Genomic DNA, 22,716 nt, shown 5'->3' with positions numbered 1-22,716 from the left:
CATGAAATATCTGAAATGGGAATCAAGCCTAAGAAAAGTATTGTGTCAGCCATCAACGATGCCTCTGTCCCAAACAATAAGGAACAGCTAAAGTCATTTTTGGGGCTGGCAGAATACTGTTCCAAATTTGTATGTGGGTTCACAGAAATAGTGGAACCTTTAAGGTTTTTAATGAAAAATGGAGTGGTATTCAGTTGGGATGAGAAGTGTAACGCTGCATTCAGACGCATAAAATATTGTATACTCCATGCTCCCACTTTAGGTCATTTTAACGTGAAAGCAAAAACTTTTGTCACTACAGACGCTAGTGCAATTGGCGTTGGAGTGGTCTTGACTCAAGTGTATGAGGGTAACAAAAGAATTATTGGATTTGCGTCAAGAAGACTCCAAGGGGCGGAGTTATCCTATTCAGTTATTGAGAAAGAGGCCCTGGCATGTTGTTGGGGTATAAAACATTTTCGCTATTTTGTCTGGGGGCTACCTTTTAAAGTCCGCACCGATCATAAGCCCTTAGTGCATTTATTTAAAGGTGGTAGAGGATTAGAAGGAAGTGTTACTCCAAGAATTTCTAGATGGATTCTATCTGTGATGGAGTACAACTTTGAGATGGAGTATATGAGGGGTGTGAAAAATGTGGTGGCTGATTATCTTTCCAGAATGCCTATTGACGCAATTCATGAGGACTTGGAGGAGAGTGTAAATGTGATTAAGCATGGCGATGAGCAAGCATTTGATAAAGGACAGTGGGAAGAAGCGATGATACAAGATAAAGTGTTACAAGAGGTGATGGTGTGTGTGTCAACAGGGTGGAAAGAGAACTATAGTCAAGACGTTAACTTCAAGAGTTATTGGAATGTGGGAACAGAGTTGAGTATAGATGAAGGAAAATTGTGGCGGAGAGATAAGTTGATAACGCCGGAAGGTCTCAGACGCAAAATGATAAATATAGCTCATGAGGGTCACTTGGGCAGGAATATGACCAAGAGACGTGTGCGACAGTCATTTTGGTGGCCAAGCATGGACAGTGAGATTGAGGTGTTGGTTAAGGACTGTTATGCTTGTGCTAGTAGTGATAAGACTAAAGTCGTGAGGCAACCACCGCTTGCGTGTCCTGATTTTCCCAGTCGACCGTGGGAAAGATTGGGAATTGATTTTTTAGGACCCGTCATGAAGCTTGGTTCACGAAGCAAATTTTTAATGGTTCTAGTGGACTACCTCTCTAAGTGGTTTGTAGTGGAAAGCACAGATAGCATTGAGACAGAAAAGGTGATTAGCTTTATGGAAAGGGTATTCTTAAATGAAGGCATACCAAAAACTCTTGTGTCAGATAACGGGGTTCAACTGGTTTCCCATAAAATGAGGGAATTTCTTTCAAGTATGGGAATCAAGCATGAAAAGGTCGCATTGTTCAGACCACAAGCCAATGGCTTAGTGGAAAGAGTTAATAGGTTGATAATGGGTAACATCCAACTTTCCATTTCCAATGGTTTGTCGTGGGCAGATGAATTGAAAAAATTGGTGTGGTCATATAGGGTTACGCCACACTCGGTTACAGGTGTTTCCCCTTTCATCTCTCTTAAGGGTCGTGAACCGGGAATGAAGGAAGTTCCAGGATGGCTGAAGAGCCAAGAGTGTGTGTGGGTTGACCGTGATGTTATTAAGAATGATGTTGTTGAGCAACAGAAGGCTGCAGCCTGGCATTATAATATTAAGAAAGGCGTTAAAGATCATGATATAAGGGTTGGTGATTGGGTGGCTGTTAAGCGTGGGGGAAATGTCATTAAAGGGGAAAGCAAGTTTTCTCAACCTATACAGGTTAAGATGGTAAAGAAAAACATTCTCATTTTGAGAGATGGGTCAGCGTGGAGTACTGGAAATGTTTCCAAGTGTCGAGCTCCTGACCGTATTGTACATGATTGATATTGATTTCTCATTTAATGTGTTTATGTAATATATGTAAGGGGGAAGATGTGTAGAGCTCAATGTACATATGAAAGCTCAGTAAAATGGAAGGCTTGTTGCTAAGGTGGAATGTTGGTGTTTGAAGGAGAGAAGAAGATTGTGAGCTGGAAGAGCAAGCTGGAGGTATCTCTCTCTCTCTCATGCTACAAATAAAGTTTACCAACCTATGTTCCTGCGTTGGGTAAATCTTTACAACAAGACTATCCATAAAACCTTTTGATGAATGAATTCTTATACAAATAATCAGAATAATCCTTTAAATGTTTGGGTCTCGGTTCAAACAGGAAGCGAAGCTACAACTGACTCTAACAATCTAATGTTGAAGTCATACTCGAGTGTCCTGTTTGGGTTTGTGAAAGCCACGGTGATGGTGGAAAGAGGAATGCTTCCCTTTTCCATCGAGCACTCACAGACTGGTTTTGGAACTGTTCCAAGTAGATATGCCAGGATTGTTTGGTCATGCCTGGTAGAATCAAACTTTTGAAGTTAGTGAAGTTAGTGAAAAATGCTCTTTTCATGACCAGATATTAATTTCTCACTCTTAGTACTCTCAGTAAAAATTCAGATTGTTGTGTTTTTACTAACCTTAAAGATATTTCCTTTGCCTGTACTTTCACCGGACTGTAACTCAAATGCCTGAATATTTTTTTCATAAATGTTAAACGGTTGTAAAAAGGAGTTCTACTCAAAATGGAGCAGGTTTACAAGACTTGCTACACATTCAAATATAGTCCATATAAAGCTACATTTTACAATTGCAGTGATGTTTTTTAATCATAGTAAAGTGATATACTGAACATTATTAAAATGTAGCAATCAAATCCTACAGTGTTACACACCTCTGTTGCTTATCACCATCGTGTATGATGTCACGGTGCAGGGGAGAGGATGATGGAGCTATGTCTGCTTCGTCTATTCTTGTATGATCATTCTCCCCATACTTTAAAAAAAACTTCATGGTCCATCTTGGTCTTGGCATCTGTTGAACACGTCTCAGATTTAAAATTTCACTTTTTGAAAAACACAAATAAACTATGCGTTAATCTGCATGGGCGTTTAATCAAAGTATTATATACAGGTTCTGAACTCTATGATATGGTATTACTACCTAATGCCTTGCCTTTCAGGCTAACACTTACGTCCTTAAAAAAGCCTATCAGCTGCTGAATCATGAGTCCCATCTCAGATATATTCCTGCCAGCCTAGACTTGCAAAGCCCAAAATTAATCTTTCCCATTCCCTCAACTCAAAACGTAAGGCATCTTTCTATAAATTGACATCAAACCACCCTTTACACGTTTTGGTTGGAAGCTCTTTGTTTCAACAATGCACACAAGTTAATTTGCTTGCACGGGGGCAGAGCTTGCTGGGCTCCAAGATGGCCGCTTGGTAACGTACCTCCGATAGCCCGGAGACAATATCCTACCCAATCCTCACTTTTAACGGCCCAATCCAAAGCAATTGCATTCACATCATCATTGTTAGCCGACCGGGAGGTGACTGAGGCGTCTGCTGTCGCGGAACGAGGACGTTGGGTGGGAGAGGCTGACTCGCAGGGTACGCCTGTCTATTCGGCCGAGTGGAAATGCGATCTGCGAGATCACCCCGGCGGACCTGGGGCTTCATCGGCGTGGCTGGGAAGACGGCCATGCAGCAGGCAGGGAGGGCGGCCCGACATGCACTGCCAGGCCATCCTAATGTGAGGTGGTGTTCCCTTAACCCCATCAGGCCTGAAGCATTAATTGCAGCTCGCCGGCCTGAAGGTAAGAGGCCAGGCGGGCGGCGTCCTGCAGAGCTACACATGAGGTGTGCAGCTCGGAGAGAGGGGCACGCATACACCGGCAGTGAGACACTCACACAAGCTGAGCGGGATGCCTGCTGTGATCACTGCAGGGATTAGACCGACCTGCGGAAGACTGAGGTCTTGTGAGGTAACAGGCCCACTTTTGTGGCTGCATGAGCTTCACAGCCTGCCCCTCACTTGCGGCCCAGGATTTGATCATGCTGCTGCCTCGCCAAGGTCAAGCTGAGCAAGTTACTGGCTGTGATCGCAGCTTCCTTGGCGGGGATCGGAGCGGACCTGTGGAAGGAACTCGCATGAGGCTGAGGCCTCGGAGTTAACAGGCCCTCTTTGTGGTTGCTTGTGCACCGCGCCCTGCCCTCGCTTGCGGCCCAGGATTTTATCGTGCTGCTGCCCTGCCTGCCTCACTCCCTTGGCTACATGGTCTAGGCCTGAGTGGGGACACCGGTCTGCCTATAAGTCTGTAGACCTGAGACTGTTCAGTTCCCCATTGGTCATGCCCTGCTGGGGCGCTTCATAGACTCTTTGTTTCCCAATAACAGAGCCTGCCATTGAATGTAGATATAGCCTCTGAGATCCGCATGGGGTTCCATTAACCAGTCAACAAGGGAAATTTCAAGCGGTGGCCACAAAAAGAACCTGCACACCGCTGCAAAATTGGCAAATCAGACAAGGTACAATCAAAATTGCCCTTTTTTTAAGTTTTGAAAAGAGTAAAGGTTTTGAAGTAAACAGGGAAGGGTAAAAGAGGGGAGATTACAATAAAGATACATACATATTATGGTTCTGGAAAAACATAAAAAGAAATAAAAACACATAGATGAGTGGTTATCTCCACAATAAAGAGAAAATATGTGAGGATATATTACAAATCTGGTCAATTAACTAAAGCATAACAACATACCTTATATAAAACCTATACAAACATTATTAAAAATAGAGAAAGAAAGTTTTATGTCAAAATTGCACTTTGAGCCGTGTAAATCATCCAGACAGCAAGAACCGGACAAGAATGCCTCAGAATCTGGATCTGAGGCTGGCGATCCACTGGCAGACGTGGAACTAAAGCAGATCCTAGCAACAATGCAGCACAACCTAACAAAAATTGACAGAAAGATTGATGCTCTAACTTTCCACATGGATAGAATGACTGAAAGATTAGATAAGCATACTGAGAGCTTGGACACGGTGGAGACAAGGGTTTATGAGGCAGAGGACGCTCTACAAACAGAGTCACTCCCCCACAAGAAAATGGACAAGTTACTACAATCCTTACAAATGAAGGAAGAGGATTTGAAAGCGCGCTTTAGGTGCAATAATGTAAGGATAGTCGCAGTGGCAAAATCCACCAATATCCCCTACATGGAAATGTATGTAGTACAACAGTTAATAACTCTTCTGGGGAGAGAAACTGTTTCTGAAATCTTCGTAGTTGAGTGAGCCCATCACTCTCTGGCCCCCAGACCAGTCCCCGAGGTTGCTCCCGTCCCATAATCGCCAGATTGCTGAACTATAGAGACCGCAATGCTGCTCTTCGCAAAGCAAGGGATCTCAAAAATGTTAAATATGAAGGGATGGACCTTTTCCTCTACCCAGACTTCACACAGCAGGTCCAGGAAGCACGACGTCAATTCCTATGAGCGAAAAGGAAACTTGGCGAACTGCTTCTGGAGTACAATATGATGTTCCCGACTAAAATCCTTATACAGGTGGATGGCAAGATTCATGTATTCTCTAACCCTTGGCAGGTTATGCAATTTCTCAAATGCAGAGGGAATCTTGGCCCTCCTTGGAGATCCCCTGATCACTCCTCACAGCAGGAAGACACACCGGTGCCCAAAGATCAGTGATTTTCAGTTGAACTGTTCTTTGCTAAGCCAAAAGAGATGAGGTGCCATGACGCATGGAAAGAGATGTGAGACATGCAATAGGGAAGGGTTCCATTGTGGACTCTAGCAGAGGACATCACGCCACACCAGGACTTAAGGTTACCACATTTTCTTTGAGCAGAGAAAGAGTACTTCTATAGGGCCAAGATATAGAGAATTGGGTAAGAGGATTCCTGGCTGACACAATTGCTGATGCTTAGCTGCACCGGAGGAGGATGGGGGGAGCGGGGGAAGAGGTGAGAGGCCTATCTATTTTGCACCAATATTGGGTGATACATTAAGCTCTGTTACTTAGAAAGATGGGCATTAATCAATGGGCTAACATAGGGCGACACAGCCGGCAACATCCACCCCCATTTGTGTGCCACAGAGAAGGTGTATTGTTAATTTTTTGTTTTGGATTTGTTTGGTGAGACATGGGAGGGTACTACTTCAACTATGCTCTGTTTGGGAGGGCATGGAATGGGAGGGTTTACGGGCAAACTATACCTTAACAAAAGTTCTTCTGAAGACAGGTGGATCGCTTGGTTAGTAGAGTGCAGATATGAATCACTGCTCCTTGGTCTGCATGGGTGACATGTAATCTGAAGCAGACCTTAGAGTCAGCCGGTCGCTAAGGTTTATTACATGGAATGTGCAAGGCTTAAATGACCACAGAAAAGTTAGGAAGGTTGTGGCATACCTTAAAAGGCACAAGATAGATGTTGCACTACTTCAAGAGATGCATTTGACACCCACAAGCAGTATACTGACACTAAAAATGTTACAAGGGCATTGTGATACAGCAGGCTTCACCACTGATGCACATGGGGTATTAACCTGGGTTAAGCTTAAATCAGGTATCACCCTACAGGGGATTGATAAGGATAGGAACGGCAGATATGTGATTAGTAGATGCCAAAAGGAGGGACTGTCGGTGCTATTGGTCAATATCTATGGCCCTAATCACGATGATCCACAAATGTACACTCAACTGGGTGACCGCCTCTATCAATATGTCGACTTGCCGCAAATTTGAGGAGGGGACTTTAATTGTGTTCTGAATTCGGAACTTGACCGCTCAAAAAGCCCCACACACTGCCCCTCCGCAGCAGCTAGCGAAATGATTAAAATGGCGGACTAGCTACATCCCCTCGACATTTGGAGGCACGCATTATTCTGCTGCCCACGATATTCATACCTGAATAGACAATTGGTTAATCTCCAAAACTTTGTACCACGAGTGTTGGGTTGTGATCCACTGCCTAGAACATATTCAGATCACTCTCCGGTTCTTCTAGAAATAAAGTTTCTCTCTCAGAAACCCCAGCCATTTTTATGGAGGTTCCCCCTATAATCCCTTTTGGACCCAGTCTTTAAAGCTGAGTTGGTAGTTCCTATAGCAGATTTTTTCACAAATAATTTAGGATCCGTCAGTAGTTTTCTAACAATGTGGGAGACATTCAAAGTTTATATTAGAGGCGTGGTCATCTCCAAACATGCTAGAGTACTTAGATCATTGAGGGATAGACTGAACAGGCTAGAAAAGGAAATTGCTCACTTAGAAAGCAGACACCAAAACAATAATGACCCTATCATTCTTGAGGATATTAAGAAGGCTCTAGAGGAATACAGTGACAGGACGGATAGCAAAGTAAGCCATCTCGGCAAGTATGCCATTGCAAGAGCATATGGGGAGGGGGAGCGCCCAGGGGCAACTTTGGCTAAGCTGCTCCGACCAAGGAGGGACTCTGGAGTTATAGTACAGATATAAGATGAGAATGGGAGCCCATTGAGTAATTCAGACCTTATTGCGGACCGATTCAACAGATACTATGCTGAATTATTCAAATCCTGTTTTCCCCCGCATGATTATGCTATCAGAGAATATCTAGAACATCTGATGGTGCCTCTTGGAGCCAAGGGAGATTATTGCAACCCTCAAGACCATGAGAGTGGGGAGCGCTCTTCTACAAGGATTATCAAGAGTTGTTGATACCCAGCTCACCACACTAATTGAAAAAATAGCAAAGGCAGAAGATATGCCCCCCACTATGAGGGAGGCGCTGATTATCACACTCTTGAAGCCTGTGAAGTCATCTGACTGCTGTGCCTCCTACAGGCCACTGCCCCTTCTGAATGTGGATACTAATCTCTGTGCTAAGGTGTTGGCGAATTGGCTTTTCCCCTTGATACCTTTGTTAGTCTGCCCTCAGCAGGTAGGATTCCTCCTGATCGTAATATGTCCTACAACCGTAGGACAGCTTTTGGGGTCCTGCAGAGAATTGATCCAGAGGTTAAGGCAGCCGCTGTTTTCCTTGATGCCGAAAAGGCGTTTGACTCTGTAGAGTGGGCATTCATGAGGGCAGTTCTCAGATGTGTGGGAGCTGGTGAGATTTTCCTTCACTTGGTCTCGGTATTGTATGATTTCCCTACGGCCTGGTTCGGAATAGGTGATAGGGTCACTTCTCCCATTTGGGTCTCAAGGGGGACTCCCCAGGGTTGCCCACTGTCTTCACTCCTTTATGCCTTAGTGGCAGAACCTCTAACATGTGCCCTGAGGGAGTACCACGAGCACAGGGGGATCTGCTTCCCAGGATACCGTCTTATTGTGTCAGCGTCCCGAGAGAAATCTATCCCCAGTACTGAATGAGGACGTTAGGTATGGTGACCTCTCTGGACTCCGAATAAACATGGGAGAAATCCATCACATTCCCTCTGACACCAGCCATGCACCCAATACAATTGGATTTCCCATTGCAATGGACCACAGATGTGGTGCGCTACTTGGGTATTAGATTGCACACAGACCCAGAGAAAATATATTCAATGGAAAACTATGGTAAGGCAATCCACAAATTAGATGAAGACATTACGCAATGGCTCAGACTGCCCTTTTCTGGCAGGAAGTATTTTCATCATGAAAATGGTGGTACTCTGCAGATTTGTATTCCTCTTCCTTCACATCCCAATGGTTTTACCGAGATCCATACTTGCCAAATTGCACTCTCAGATGATCCACTTGGCCTGGGCAGGGAAACAGCCAAGAGTAAAATGGGATACTCTGACACTTCCCTGCAGTATGGGAGGACTATGTGCACCTGACCTAGACCTTTACTATGGAGCTGCACACATGCACGTTATTAGTTTCACGGCCCGGAAGAGTTACCACACCTCGGTATTGAGAGGGATGGGGCCAGTCCTAGGACTCTACCTCGGGTGCTATTCGGAAATCTCAACTGTCCACACAGTATTCTTGACTCCCTAAACTCCACGACACATGCATGGAAAACACTTCTGGAGAAACAATCGGGAGCCTTGCTGTACTCTCTGCACGCTCCACTGGAACGGTGCACTTGGTTCAATGTGGGGAACGACAGGGATGTCACGCGATCATTACAAAAACTAGGCATTAATAACATGGATGACTTCTTTAATGAGGACACGATGCGGGACTGGGATAAGTTATCCATCGATGACTCTGAGGTCTCGACCCTAACCCGATTTCAGTTTTACAGGGCTAGGCTTGAATTATGGGCTCTCTCGGGAGAAGACTTGCAGGAGCACCAGGAGGTGCCTGTGCAATTTGTAACACAGCGCCAGATAAATTAGTTACTAGGATATATAGGGCTGCTCAAGAAGCTAGAAGTCCCCAGCTGCCAAAAGCCCGATTGGAGTGGCATCATGACCTAGGACAGCCGCTAGATGACAAATACTGGCAGGCATGCTGCGATATGACTAAGCGGGTCTCTTTGAACAGTAGACACCGGTTAATCCATTTTAAATTCATTAATAGACTATACTATACTCCTGAGAGACTCCATCGCTATGGACTCCATGGCACAGCAAAATATGATTGCTGTACGGAGAAGAAGGCTGGATTCATGCATGCAGCATGGCACTGTCCTGACATCCTTGAGTTCTGGAAGAAGATATTTCAGGCATTGGGGCGATTATCGGGATTCCAGTCATACTTGATCTGCTCATAGCCTTACTGGGCTTTGTAGCCAAAGTAGGAAAAGGTGCCAGGAAGCTAGGAGCAATAGGTTTATTACTCGCCAAGCATCGAGTTGCAATGTGCTGGGATAACGGACCACCTCCAACCCTCAAAGAATGGCGAAAAGATATACTATTTGCAACACTCAATCTGATACATATAATGAATTACTTCCCCCTCACAGCCGTCCTAAAAACGTTTGGGTCTGTACCAACAATACCTTGTAGGTAAAGAAAGTAGTGAACCAGACGGACAAGTGGTATCTGTGGAATAGATTCGAACTGTATCACATATTGAAATGAGAAAGTTGTCAAGCAATGTTGGGGATAATGATGAGATCTACGGGGGCTGGTAATGCCACATCTAGAACTAGAAGACAAGAATTGATTGTACTGTCACCTTTATAATAACATGTATTGTAAACTGTATAATGCAACCTCTTCTAATAATCTGTTTGCTATCAAAACATAAATAAATAAAATAATTTTAAAATAAAAATTTGGCTGGCACACTTTTATCCCATTCTACCTTTTACTCGGCTATAAGTCATCTTGCTCTGCAACATACCTCAGAGACCCTTACGCACCCCTCATCACATTTCTGGGGTACACCCCTATTTAAGGTTGATCTCTCAATGCTGGCTTGGCCCATGTATCCACCATTCAGGATATCCCTACACATTTGTATTCCTACCCATTAAATGTGAAGTAGAGAGGATCAACCTTCAACTTTCTAAAGCACAAGTGGTAGGGCTTAGTTGCTGATATATTATTTTTTGTTTTACTCTATATTTTTCTATAGAGTGAGCAAACCAAGAAGGAGCTTGTGATTCCATATTAGGAGCCAGTATATTAAAAATGCGTGATTCCTTTCTCCTCCTATGTTTTATTTACTATATTTAGATTTTCTTCCTGCTTGCCATTTCCCTCTTGAGATGTTGCTTAATCCTCAAACACAACCTTTTACCAAGTGTGATCAGTTGTTTTTTTTATTGGAGATACATGTGTTGCTTACCCTTCTTGTCTCTTGTACTTACAGCTTTGGGGAACGACTGTGATGAGGAAACTATGCTGGACAATTTTGTTTCATTCTTCATTGCTGGTTAGTGATGCAATCTAATCCAATGCAATGTAATCTACTGTGCTGTGCAGTTTGCACAGGTCAATTATCACACAAGTTAGTCAGTCTAAGATTATGTTGTGGTCGTCATTGATCACTATTTCCCCTTATTTCACTGGATAATCAATGGATAATAACACATCTGTTACTTGGCGAAAATAAGAGCCTAATTTATATATTGGTGGTATGTATACTCCATCGCAGAAGCAACGGTTTATACATGCCGCCAACATAATGGTCCTCCCGCCCAAATTAGATACGGGCAGACCATAGTTTTGGCTACGTCGGTGACTATTCGATCACCACCATAGTCAAAACTCTCAGATGGCCCAATGGAGTAAGGGCAGGTGGAGAAACAGCTATATGTCTACCCACTCATTTAGGATGGACGGCATATAGCAATTTCTTTCCTGTCTGTCTCTACCAGGCAAGCCCTGAAGTGAGGGAGTGAGGGGGAGTAAAATGGTAATAATACTCCATTCACCATGGGAGACAACTCCTATGATAGGGGAGAATTTTTTGGTATTTTCTTTTGGAAAATTAACAAAGGAAACTGTTTGGTGCATGGCTGCATCAGCATGATGCACCCTGCACCAAACAGTTAAACACATTGGCAAGAACCGCTGTGATTGCAGTTCCTGCCAATACATTATAAATGACCGCCTACTTGATGGTCATTTATAAATGTGGTGGATGGTCCCTCACTAGGGGGATGGAGTAATTTACTCCATCCCCTGGAGGAACAATGGGCGGCCCACCCACTAATAAATCAGGCCCTAAGTTCTTAAACTTGTGAATATGGAGACAAAAGAAAAAGTATGAAATGTGTGGCATAACGTGATGCTGATATAACTAGGCTAATACTGGAAAGTGAGTAAACAATATTTTTGAAAACTTGTAGAAAGAGCTATTGAATATACTGTGAGCTTAGTGGTGCTCCTGTAGGCCTCTAAAAACAATGAAACACACCCATTACCACATTGTTCGTGACTGTTATGAAGTGTCCTTTTCTAATTGAAATGTACACAATGATTGTTGCTAAAAGGTCTTAATTAACTATAAAACACACTATCATTCACTATATTAAAAATATAAATAGTTGTAGATGGGTAGCTGTCATCAGTGCAGATGTTTTTCACCAGTGGTTCAGAGGGATATAGATTATTCGAGTAAGGTTGACGCTATCTATGATGTCACTCCATTAAAAATCAGAAAGTGAATTCGATGCTACCTTTTGCTCATCATAGTTTGATTAATTAATGCCACTTAAGCAAGGAACAGCATGGGATCTGTGCTGTAGCTCTTGTTTGTGTGAATTGTGGCAGCATGCACACAAGTAAGTTTCAAGCAAATTATGGTAGCTTGCAGTGAGTTACACTGCATGTCAACATGATTGCCTGTATGGTTCAAGGAAGCTAGTTTAATCCAATGGGAAGTTTTTCATCTCTTCAGCATTGGCTTTTGGGAAGCACTGTAGTCAGCACTGCTAACGATTAGCTGTTTTCAAACCACTGGGGTGTTGAGAGGTATCCAGCTGAAGATGTTTTCCATGGCACTCAGCATGTACGTTTTCTACCATGAGCACTTCTAGGTGAACCTGTGGTCAGTGAGGAGGAAGCAACCCCAAGACTCATAAATATAATTTATTTCAGAATCTCATCTTCAGTCTCTACATGAAGCCCCTGGGGCCTCTACTCACAGATAACAGCATCAAATGTCATCAATAATCTGCTGATGATGCACAACTCTACTTGAAAGTCTCCTCTGCTCAAGACATTAAATGCCTCAAACACTGCCTTCACCTCATCCAGACCTGGATGTACAATGCCTCAAATACTGCCTTCACTTTATCCAGACCTGGATGCACAGTGCCTACCTGAAACTCAACCACACCAAGGAAGAATTCATGTTAATTGCCTAGAACAAGCAAAAAATAGTACATGTTGACTCAGTGACATGCTTTGAACCCCAACTGTCACTAAATGCCAAGTCACTTGGATTCACTTTGGACAACCTCACCCTCAAGGAACACATTGCCCAAAAAAATAAAATGGCCTGCTACCAGCACTCTTTCCTAAAGAAAGTGAAACCATTTCTTCCAGAAAGCAACTTCAGAACTGCTGTTCAAGCCCTCATTCTCTCGCATATGGATGGTGTAACGCCCTGCTTCATGGCATTACAGACTCCACATTGGCACTGTTAAGGGCATCGTACACATCACAGAATGTCTCGTCCATGGCCTGACGAAATATGGTCATATTACCCCCATTCAGATGGAATTCAATTGGCTCCCATGCTGGCCAACACCATCTTACCAACCTGCTGCTTCATTTACAATGCCATCATGGCCAGCAATCCTGCTTATCTGTAAGACAACCTCATCATTTCTGGTAGGTCTCTCTACACCCATGACCAGGACACCATCAGAATTGAGGCTTAAAGTGTAAAAAAGAAAATATAATTCAGCATGCCTTGTCCATCGATGCGACCAGGATCAGGAACAACATCACTGTGTCCATCAAGACCCCCAAATCAACTCCAATTTAAGAAAGAGATGAAGATGTACCACTTTAGAGAACAATACATCACAATGCAGCAATAGTACACTTCTGCTCCCAGAAGCCAGATTCCACTTCCTTCCACCTAATGCTTGTCTTTGACCCTGTACAGGTCAGTCACCACTGCTTTTAGGTTTGCACTGTACAAATGCAACATACATATTATTTAAGACTTTCTATTTTATTTTACTTTTGCCTGACAAAAAGTCGTTAGTCGACATCTATTTGATGTCCTGTTCACTAACTTTTAACATAACAACATACGTTTTCTTACCTTGAAGTGATTGGTTTGAACAGTACACATATATTTTTCTGTGAAACTATGCTTGGTTTGAGCTTAGTCCATAATGATATTACGTGAATTACATGAAAAGTAGCACACAATAACATTGCATGCACTATTGATTAGGGGTAATGTTCCAGTTGTATGTGGGTTGCTTAGCAGTAATCTGTAATTTGTTGACTTGTTCAAGATTACAGGGTGTCAGTAGCGTAGTGCTTGAAATGAAAACTAGTTCTGCCCCACAAACCACACTTCAACAAGCTCCACAGAATTATATATCTGCCTAGTTTCAAGATTTTGCAAAGGATAATCTATATGATAAAATAATTTCAGATTAGGTCTTGATTTTAATATTGCTTTCATATACTTCAGGTCAGGAGACTACAGCTAATCAGCTGTCTTTCGCAGTGATGGCACTGTCACGTGCACCAGAAGTATTAGAAAAGTAAGTAACATTACTTTCCATCTGCAAATCACTTATCTGCATTTTGTAAATTATCACTGTAATGTCATGGCCATCATTGTGTCACTTTAAATAGCTAATTGGTTGAATGTATTGAGGTACAGTGAGCACTAATAAATAGTAGCGGTATATATCACCAAATAACCATATGTGCTCATCCATCGCTATCCTATTATTTACCACTGTGTTTTACAACTCTTGTGATTGCGCACTGTGGTTGTACAATGCAACAATTAAATGATGAATTTACTTTGAGCCACGTATATGCTTTATTAAAACACTGAGCCACATGTATTCACAAGCATTGGCATAGCCAAGAGGTCTCCTTTTTGTCAGACCCTGTTCGGGTGGGCGAGAGCGCATGGGGCAAGTAGAAACTACTGCAACTCAATCGTGAGGCATGAAGTTGTTTGCCTCTAATGTTCTGGGTCTCTCTTAGTATGGTTCTGCAAACTTGACCAAGTACAACTTCTTCAGCACTTAACTCTCTGTAGTAGCAATGGTAAGCAATCACAAGCTTCTAAGATAGGTGGCTTGAGGGTGCTTGAGCTCAAAAATCAGCAATCACTCTGCAGCATAATAACTGTTTGTCCACCCCATTGCTTTACTTTAGAAAAAACAACTTTAATATATACATAAACTAAACTACATGTACAGTAATGGTCAGGGACAAATTAGTAGGGCTAGCTCAGCCATAATCAGTTGTCCTATTACTCAACCCTGGGACAACCTCCCTCCTGCTCTAGATGAATCCCCCTCGTAGTAGTATTTGTATGAATCTAGGCTCCGGTGCAGATTAACCCCCTTGTGAATTGTCAATGTACTTTGTCTTTCACAGTTCAAGTAGTATTTCTCCTACCACCGTAAGTCCTGAAGGCTATCAGGTGGCAAACAGCTGGCAGCAGTGCTCAGACCCTCCCCTGCTTCTAGAAGGGCGTGGTTGGTGCAATTCAGATGTAATGTCCCCTGACTGAATCAAGGTTGCAACTCAGAACAACAGTGAGAGAAGATGACAGAGAGCCATAGCAGTTGGCAAAACAGGAGTTTTGCAGAGTTGGGCGATACTGGCGTCCCAGTATCCCAATGTGGGTCAATCTTGTAATAGCCAAACTCCAGTCATCTTCTTAGTGCCAGGCTTCACACAGGTCCTGCTTTGGGGCACTAGACCCCGTAGTAACCGTGGCTAGGGCATGGGCTCAGTCTCTTTGAGCACAGTGGCACACAGACAAGCCACAGCCTTCAGAAAAGATGTAGTTGTGCATGACAGCCACAACATTTCTTTTGATCCCAGCAGCACAGTTTCAACCACAGTCACAGTTCATTGGTAGATTCTTTCATCCACAGCTGCACATGTAAGCCCCACTTGTAATGGTTGACACAGAGGCACCGGGGAGTTGCAATTCTGTGGTTCCTTCTTGGATCTGGTACAGGAAAGTCTGTTATGCTGTCACATACTGGCATCTGAGGCACACAGATCACTGTCCTCCATCCTCTGGCAGACCCCACCACCACTTGAATCTCACTGCTCCTGGCTCCTCCTGGACAGTCACTTCTCCTACCGTGTTGGGATCTACTTCCCTTTACCAGCATGCAGATTAGTAAGCACTTCAGGTCAGATGAACAGCTCATTCCAGCAAGACCAGATTTAGGTGTTGTCTCATTACTTCTTGTAAGCTGGATATCAGGCAGATATGGCAGATACTAGCTCTGGTTGTACAGCAGTCTTCTGAGTACTCTGCAGCTCACTCTCTTCCTTGGTCATCGAGAATTGAACTGGAGCAACAAGTAAATCAATGGGTCCCACTTTTATTCAGTCAGAGCAGACAGGTGATGTGGTTCCACTCTGCCCATTCATGAACACTTTAGGGGGGTACTCCTTTCAAGGGTACCTTCCAGGATGTTTTGCCCTTTACAGCAGGGTGGTCGTCAGCTTGGAGCACCCTTAAGAGAGGTACAAAGAGTTGTGACATTCTGTACCTGGTTGTCATCAGCCACATCGAAGAGTGATCAGGGGAAATACAAAGTGCTGGCCTCCCCTAAATGGTCCGTTCCACCTTGAACAACAGGAACCGAAATTCCATCCTTCACTGTCTCCATTTACCAAATGGAGCACTGCAGGAAGACTAAGCAGCAACCATCACAGCAAGAGGCCTAATTAAATGACTAACAAAGGCTAGTCTCTTCCTCCCACCTATGGTGTATAGGTATCCACCCTTCAGCTTCAGTAATGCCAGCAATACACTTCCACATTCTGGGAAAACAACCTTATCTATTCTTGAGGACAAGGGCAGGCCAGGGGCATTCAAAATGGATCATACCAGCCTCCATTACTCTGGCTCACTCATACACATAATGTATTTACCATCCAGGCCACATACACAAAGCATACAACATACACTTGGGATGTTAGAACTAGGATCTTGGTTAGCGCACAGAGGTGGAACTTTACACAAGTGGGCATTTCGGCCTGCACTCCACTGACACAGATAAAAAGTTCTGGTCACAACAATGGATTCCCAAAACATGGTATGCTGCTGCCACAGCTCCGTGTACTAAACCCATGACAGGGACAGTAGTCCACTGTTAGTGCAAAGAGGCTAGTCACAGGTACTCACTCATGTCAAGGTACAGACCTAAGACTCTGTGTACCCACACAAATTTAGTGTGACACTAAGAACAAAATAAAATACTAGGATACTAGATACATACAGTCAGGCACTCTGTGAAGCGAAGCACAACTGTACACCATACAGAGGGATATTCCACTTCCAACACCTCCAAAAAGTGAATACCAGCCTACTGGCTTTGCCACTGGTTGCTGTAATGGTGCTACGTATTGTTATAATCAAGAAGAGAGAGGAGAACTAAAGATGCTAGTCTGTTTCCCCAGTTTATATGTTAATAATCAATGAGAACTAGCTCTTGTTTAAATTGTTTGTATTATCTGCGGGTGGGGGAAAACCATTAGGTTTTTATGAAGGCCCTCACCCACCAACCTAGTTGGTGGCATGCTTCATCATTCATCCCTGGTTAGCGGCTGGTGCTCGGTTGTTGTTCCTTGCCCTTGTTGCGGGTGTTGGCGCTGACCGGTCCGTCGTCCTCTGTCCAGTGTACATGGGGTGTCTGTTGTGTGTTTCTTCTGCGGCCTCTTGTTCGGCTGCCCTGCCCTAAAAAAGGCGGTCTGTAGGGTTGGCCATAGAAGTTCTGGGGTGCTTGGTGGTACAGGGGTGGCCATCCGAAGTAGGGGTTCTGTTGTGGGTGGTTGAACATCGGGGGTCCATAGGCCTGATTGGGCTGTGGTTGTCCTCCCCATGGTTGTTGCCAGCGACGGCCCCGGCCTCAGTTTCTATGTTGTTTTACAGATCCTGAGCTGGAATCGCTGGACATTGACGTGTTGTCCCCCGATGAATCTGAGCCTCTGTCTTGTCTTAGGGGGGCAACATAATCGTCTGCTGTGTAAGGGTAGGTTTTTGAGTAATTGAATTTCTTTAAATCTTTGTCAAATTTTGCTATCTTTGCTTGGGTCAAGTACTCTTTATACTCATTCAGTTCTTTATTGGATTCTTCCAGTTTCTTTTTGAACGAGGTTATCGTAGTTTTGAAATGTGATTCGGTGGCCTGTATATCGATGATCATTGCGTCCGAAAGGCGGTTGGCGGTTTTGATTATGAGGACCAACCAGTCTCTTGTGCAGTGCCAAGCTATCTGGGCCCAGTCCTTCCTGAATGTGGCATCATCTAGGAAGATCCTGGGCGCATTGGTGACTAGCAGACCTTTAGGTGCGCTGTTTGTTCGTAGGTATTGGGTTAGGATTACTCCATGTAGAATGGTCCTGATCTTGTTCCTTTTCTTTTCTGTGAGTGCGTCCCAGTCGGTGGTTTGAGCTATGGTCTGGGCGATGTTGATGTCCAGTGTGAATGGCGGATCGGCGAGGAGTTCGCTGATCTCAGTTTCAGAGAACGTGAGGCCAGGGTTTTCTGCCATGTTCTGGACAATCTCTCACAGCTGTGCGCTGTCGAGGAAATGTTATAATCAAGAAGAGAGAGGAGAACTAAAGAGGCTAGTCCGTTTCCCCAGTTTATATGGTAATAATCAATGAGAACTAGCTCTTGCTTAAATTGTTTGTATGTCTGCAGGTGGGGGAAAACCATTAGGTTTTTATGAAGGCCCTCACCCACCAACCTAGTTGGTGGCATGATTCATCATTGGGCCACACCCGAGGTTCCGAGTGTACCTCAGGTGTGCTTCGACGCCAGATTACTGCGGAGCAAGTTTTTTTGGTTCGTGAGGGTGCTGTGGGTGTGCTCTGAGTGAGGTTTAAAATACTGTCCTGGGTGTCCCAAAGACTGTTTTAATGGTGGGCCCCAGGCAGTCAATAAAAACAAGGGCTATCGGACGTGCACGGTAGGCTTATGGCCTCCGACGTCCTGTGCGGTCAACTAGTTTCAGCCAGGCCTTTTCTTCTACTGGCTTTCGTCAGGACCTTATATGTGTGGGGTGTTACAGGGGTTGTTATGAGTTTGTCAGTGCCCTGTGTGTAAAGCACACGCTGCGGTGCTTATATGTGCAAGAGGTGTTTCCTCTCGGGTTATACCTGTAGGGGGTAAAAAAAGGGGACAGACATAACATTTAAGTAAAGGCTCCTAGTAGTAGGCTAAAAGCTTATAGTGAGGCCGTACTAAGTGCCTAGAGGTGACCACGGACAAGGCGGTAGTGTTGGCGTCAGTGACGGGCAGTGAAAGAGTGGCCTGTCTCACAATATGTGTTATTGTGTGTGAAATTAGGCCTATGTACTGTAACCAGTGTTGGTAAAAACAGTAAAGTGGAGTTGCTTACACCTGATTATAGCGAACAACTCAGCATGGAGCTCAGCCGGGGGCCAGGACCATGTGCACTCTAAATAGGGGGAAGAAAAGGAAAAAGGCTGTTGGGGGAGGTGGGTGATATGCACCCAACAAGGTAACGGTAAAAAGGATGCACACACAGACACGGCCGGGGGCAGCATGAAAGGTGGCTGTGACGTTAGCTTGGTCAAGTTCAGGTATTTACTGCGCAAAGTTGCTGGACCCTCAATGAACCTGTTGTCCGGGCAGAGGCTCCGTGAGAAATGAGCTTCAGTGTAGAGAGCGCTTAAATACCTGTGGGAAGGGCCAGGTGTTGCTTGTTAGCTGGGCCAGGTGTTCTGGCCTGGGCACGAGTCATGGGGCATATTCAGCTTCCTGTTGTCTCGAGGAGGTGCCTGTAGTAGAGTAAATGGAAGAAAGACTTGTATGCAGGTGTATGTAGCGCTCTCTCTAAATTATTTCCAAGGTGCAATTGGATGTCTAAGTTGCTAACATGTGCGTGCAAATGTGTGTATTATTTAGGGGAGTGCTAACCCATTAGGGGGAGTCGCGCTCCATCTGTCCACTGCAAAGGGGGGGCACCATCTCTATTTAAATGTAAGCGGCAACTAGGCGGGGCTAAGAAGGTAACGTGTGTTCATATGCAGGGACGTTGCTGCATATTGGCCCTGCTAAAAAATGGGGGTGATGAACCCACTGTGTGGGGGCCCATGAGTATGTGTATGAAGGGTACACCGTGGGGTCATTATGGTCTCGTGTGGGTGTATACCCTGGCACAGTGTAGTGGGTCCAGGCAAGGCATCGAGTTTAGATGCCCTGCCGGCTGCAGTGAGGTTCACAGGGCATCAGTTGGCAGGATCTGATGTCGTCAACCCGAGAGGAAACACCTCTTGCACATATAAGTACCATAGCGTGTGCTTTACACACTGGGCACGGACAAACTCATAACAACCCCTGTAACACCCCACACATATAAGGTCCTGACGAAAGCCAGTAGAAGAAAAGGCCTGGCTGAAACTAGTTGACCGCACAGGACGTCGGAGGCCATAAGCCTACTGTGCACGTCCGATAGCCTTTGTTTTTATTGACTGCCTGGGGCCCACCATTAAAACAGTCTTTGGGACACCCAGGACAGTATTTAAAACCTCACTCAGAGCACACCCACAGCACCCTCACGAACCAAAAAAACCCGCTCCGCAGTAATCTGGCGTCGAAGCACACCTGAGGTACACTCAGAACCTCGGGTGGGGCCCAATGATGAAGCATGCCACCAACTAGGTTGGTGGGTGAGGGCCTTCATAAAAACCTAATGGTTTTCCCCCACCCGCAGACATACAAACAATTTAAATAAGAGCTAGTTCTCATTGATTATTAACATGGTGCTACGTATACCATACATTGCGGTCATCTTAGAATGATAAGAAAAACATTCCAATACGACTACCATTGGAGTGCATGAATATACATGCGTCTTTCTATTCTGGTATCCTTGGGGACTCCATAATGTGGACCCACTAACCGGGACAAAAGTACCCCTAATAGTATTGAAACAATACATTATTTAAAACATTTATTCACAGTGCCAACGCCTGCCTTTTAGAAAGAGGCCACTCCTCTAACAGGTGAAAACTGCATGTTATGTAGTTTATTTCAAGGTTGACTGAATTAGCGTGCAATAAACACCATAAATATCCACTTATTTATACATCACACTAGCAATCCACCTCTTTCAAAGCATTCTCAATTTCACCAAACATGGAAACAGACTAGTATAGAAAAAAAGCAAAGTGTTCAGGATAACTAAATGTGGTAAAATGGGATCTTGGATCATAACCCTGCTATCCAGCATCCAGTCAGTAATAAAACTATGTGCAAAATCTGGTGTCAAGCTTCATTCATGTGGAAAACCCTTAGGGGAAGTGGCAAGCACCTTAGAAAGCTTTAAAGACATACTGAATATAGGTTGCATTCAGCCATGTGTGAAATTCTAATTTTCATATGAAAAAAGAGAGTCTTGTATGCCTTTTTAAGAATAGAATCTGTATATTCTAGAAACCTGCTGGCAGTTTTTGAAGACTAGAATGAGGAGCATTAGAAATCACTTTCAGTATCCACGAGGTTCTCATAGATAGGATAGAAGCCAAGTGAGAGAACCACAGCAAGCAGGGTCGGGAGCATCAAGGAACAATGGGCAAATGGGGTAAGGAGTTTGATGGGTGGGGCAACCAGGGATTATCTGTGCAAATGAGGAGGGGCATTATTTTTATGATATTCATGATCATGAAGTATACCAAACTTTCAAGCCAATGTCAGAAGTCATCTGAGCCACCAATGGCTAAAAGAAAATGGCTAAAAGAGACTATCCATAAGCCTGTTTCTTTTTATAAATATGCGTCTATTATTTGTGGCGGTGTGTATTGTGTGATGAAACTAGCTTGTGCCATACACCTCAAGCTGCCTACAAGTGAGATCTAAAAAGCTGAGGGATTTCAGCCTTTCTGCAAAATAATTTGATGGTCATATATAAATCTTTAGAGCTGTTTTAAAATATGGAAATATCCCATGGAAGCTGTGGGTTGTTCACTTTTAACAATGCTTGGTTGATAATTTAAACCAGGTGGCAGCCCCATTGAGAAAAGGTAGATACATGGTACATAGAACTTTCTGAACGTTAACTTGGGTTTCTTCTTCTCAACCATCAACTGCAATCAAGTGTGATGAATCACGTGTCCCCCCAACCACTGTCCAAATCAACATGTAATTAAGGGCCCTCCCAATAGGTATTTACCAAGGGAGTCTGGTTTCTAATAATGTGTATATGACATAAAGATTGTAGGAAGTCATTGGCATGTTAGGTGAATAGGGCAATTGGTTTGCATGGTTGAGAGTGATTGTAGCTGCCTAAATTAATGGTGTTTGTCATTAAGGGCAAATTAAATAACCAACATGCAAGTGGAGAGCTTGCCATCTTCTTCAGTAAAAAGATTATGCTGCCATATGACCTGATCAAACTTGTTGTCCGATGGACAAGCATAACTCAAGCTGAGCGTAAGTTACCAGGATTACCAAAGACAATAGAGGAAGATTATTCATTCTAATACTACCCATCAAATTGGTTTCACTCCTGAATCTCCAATTAGCTTCTTCTACCTGAGGGATCATCAAAACTTGATTCACAAGATACAAATGGTTCAAAATGCCAGAGTCAGGTTGACTTTCTGTTTGGGAAGATGTGGGTGGTCAGAGACATCACATGGAAACTGCATTGGTAAACGTTGAGTACTGAGCCATATCTAAATGTCTTTCCATATTACACATGGTGTTCACATTTCTGATTTACTTAAAAGCTAAGCTTCTCAACCCTCAAAATTGGAAAATGCTCAGATTCTCTAGTAAGACACTACTATTCCCCCACCACCACCACCCTTGCTTCTGACTGGGTATCGCAGGAGGCTGTAGTGGCTTTTATCTGGTATGTAATTTATTTAGGTCTTCAATCAAATGTTCGATGTGAATCCTTTTGATTTTTGTAAACATACACATCTAGAAGGCTTTGAATCTGGAAATTGGTGCCCAATCATCTAGAGGTTTATCACGTCAAGAGCTGTATCTGTTATTATCATTGCCAATAATGGGAAAACTCCTGGCAGGTAACAGAGGCTGATAGTGGGGTATTTCATGGACTATAATTGCTGGTCTACTTGAATTACCATACAGATATCTTCACAACTATAATAATAATACAAAATGCTTCACCGGGTATCATAGACTCTCTCAACCACTTTTTCTTCAGTGTCACACACAGGGCACAAAAGAAAAGC

At 43.9% G+C, this 22,716-nt stretch overlaps 1 protein-coding gene across 2 annotated transcripts in view; it reads left to right on the top strand.

Moving 5' to 3' along the window:
• Positions 1-22,716, top strand: part of LOC146799013 (cholesterol 24-hydroxylase-like) — a 223,506-nt gene that overhangs the window by 126,880 nt on the left and 73,910 nt on the right. For both annotated transcript variants that reach the window (XM_085626409.1, XM_085626408.1), the window contains exons 9-10: positions 10,667-10,729; positions 13,961-14,033. In XM_085626409.1, coding sequence (XP_085482535.1) covers positions 10,667-10,729; positions 13,961-14,033 — 136 coding nt within the window. The remainder of the gene's footprint in view (positions 1-10,666; positions 10,730-13,960; positions 14,034-22,716) is intronic.

Source organism: Triturus cristatus, chromosome 9 (genome assembly GCF_964204655.1).
Source record: "Triturus cristatus chromosome 9, aTriCri1.1, whole genome shotgun sequence".
NCBI lineage: Eukaryota > Metazoa > Chordata > Amphibia > Caudata > Salamandridae > Triturus > Triturus cristatus.
The sequence above is the reverse complement of the archived record's forward strand: the minus strand, read 5'-3'. Positions and strand labels throughout refer to the sequence as shown.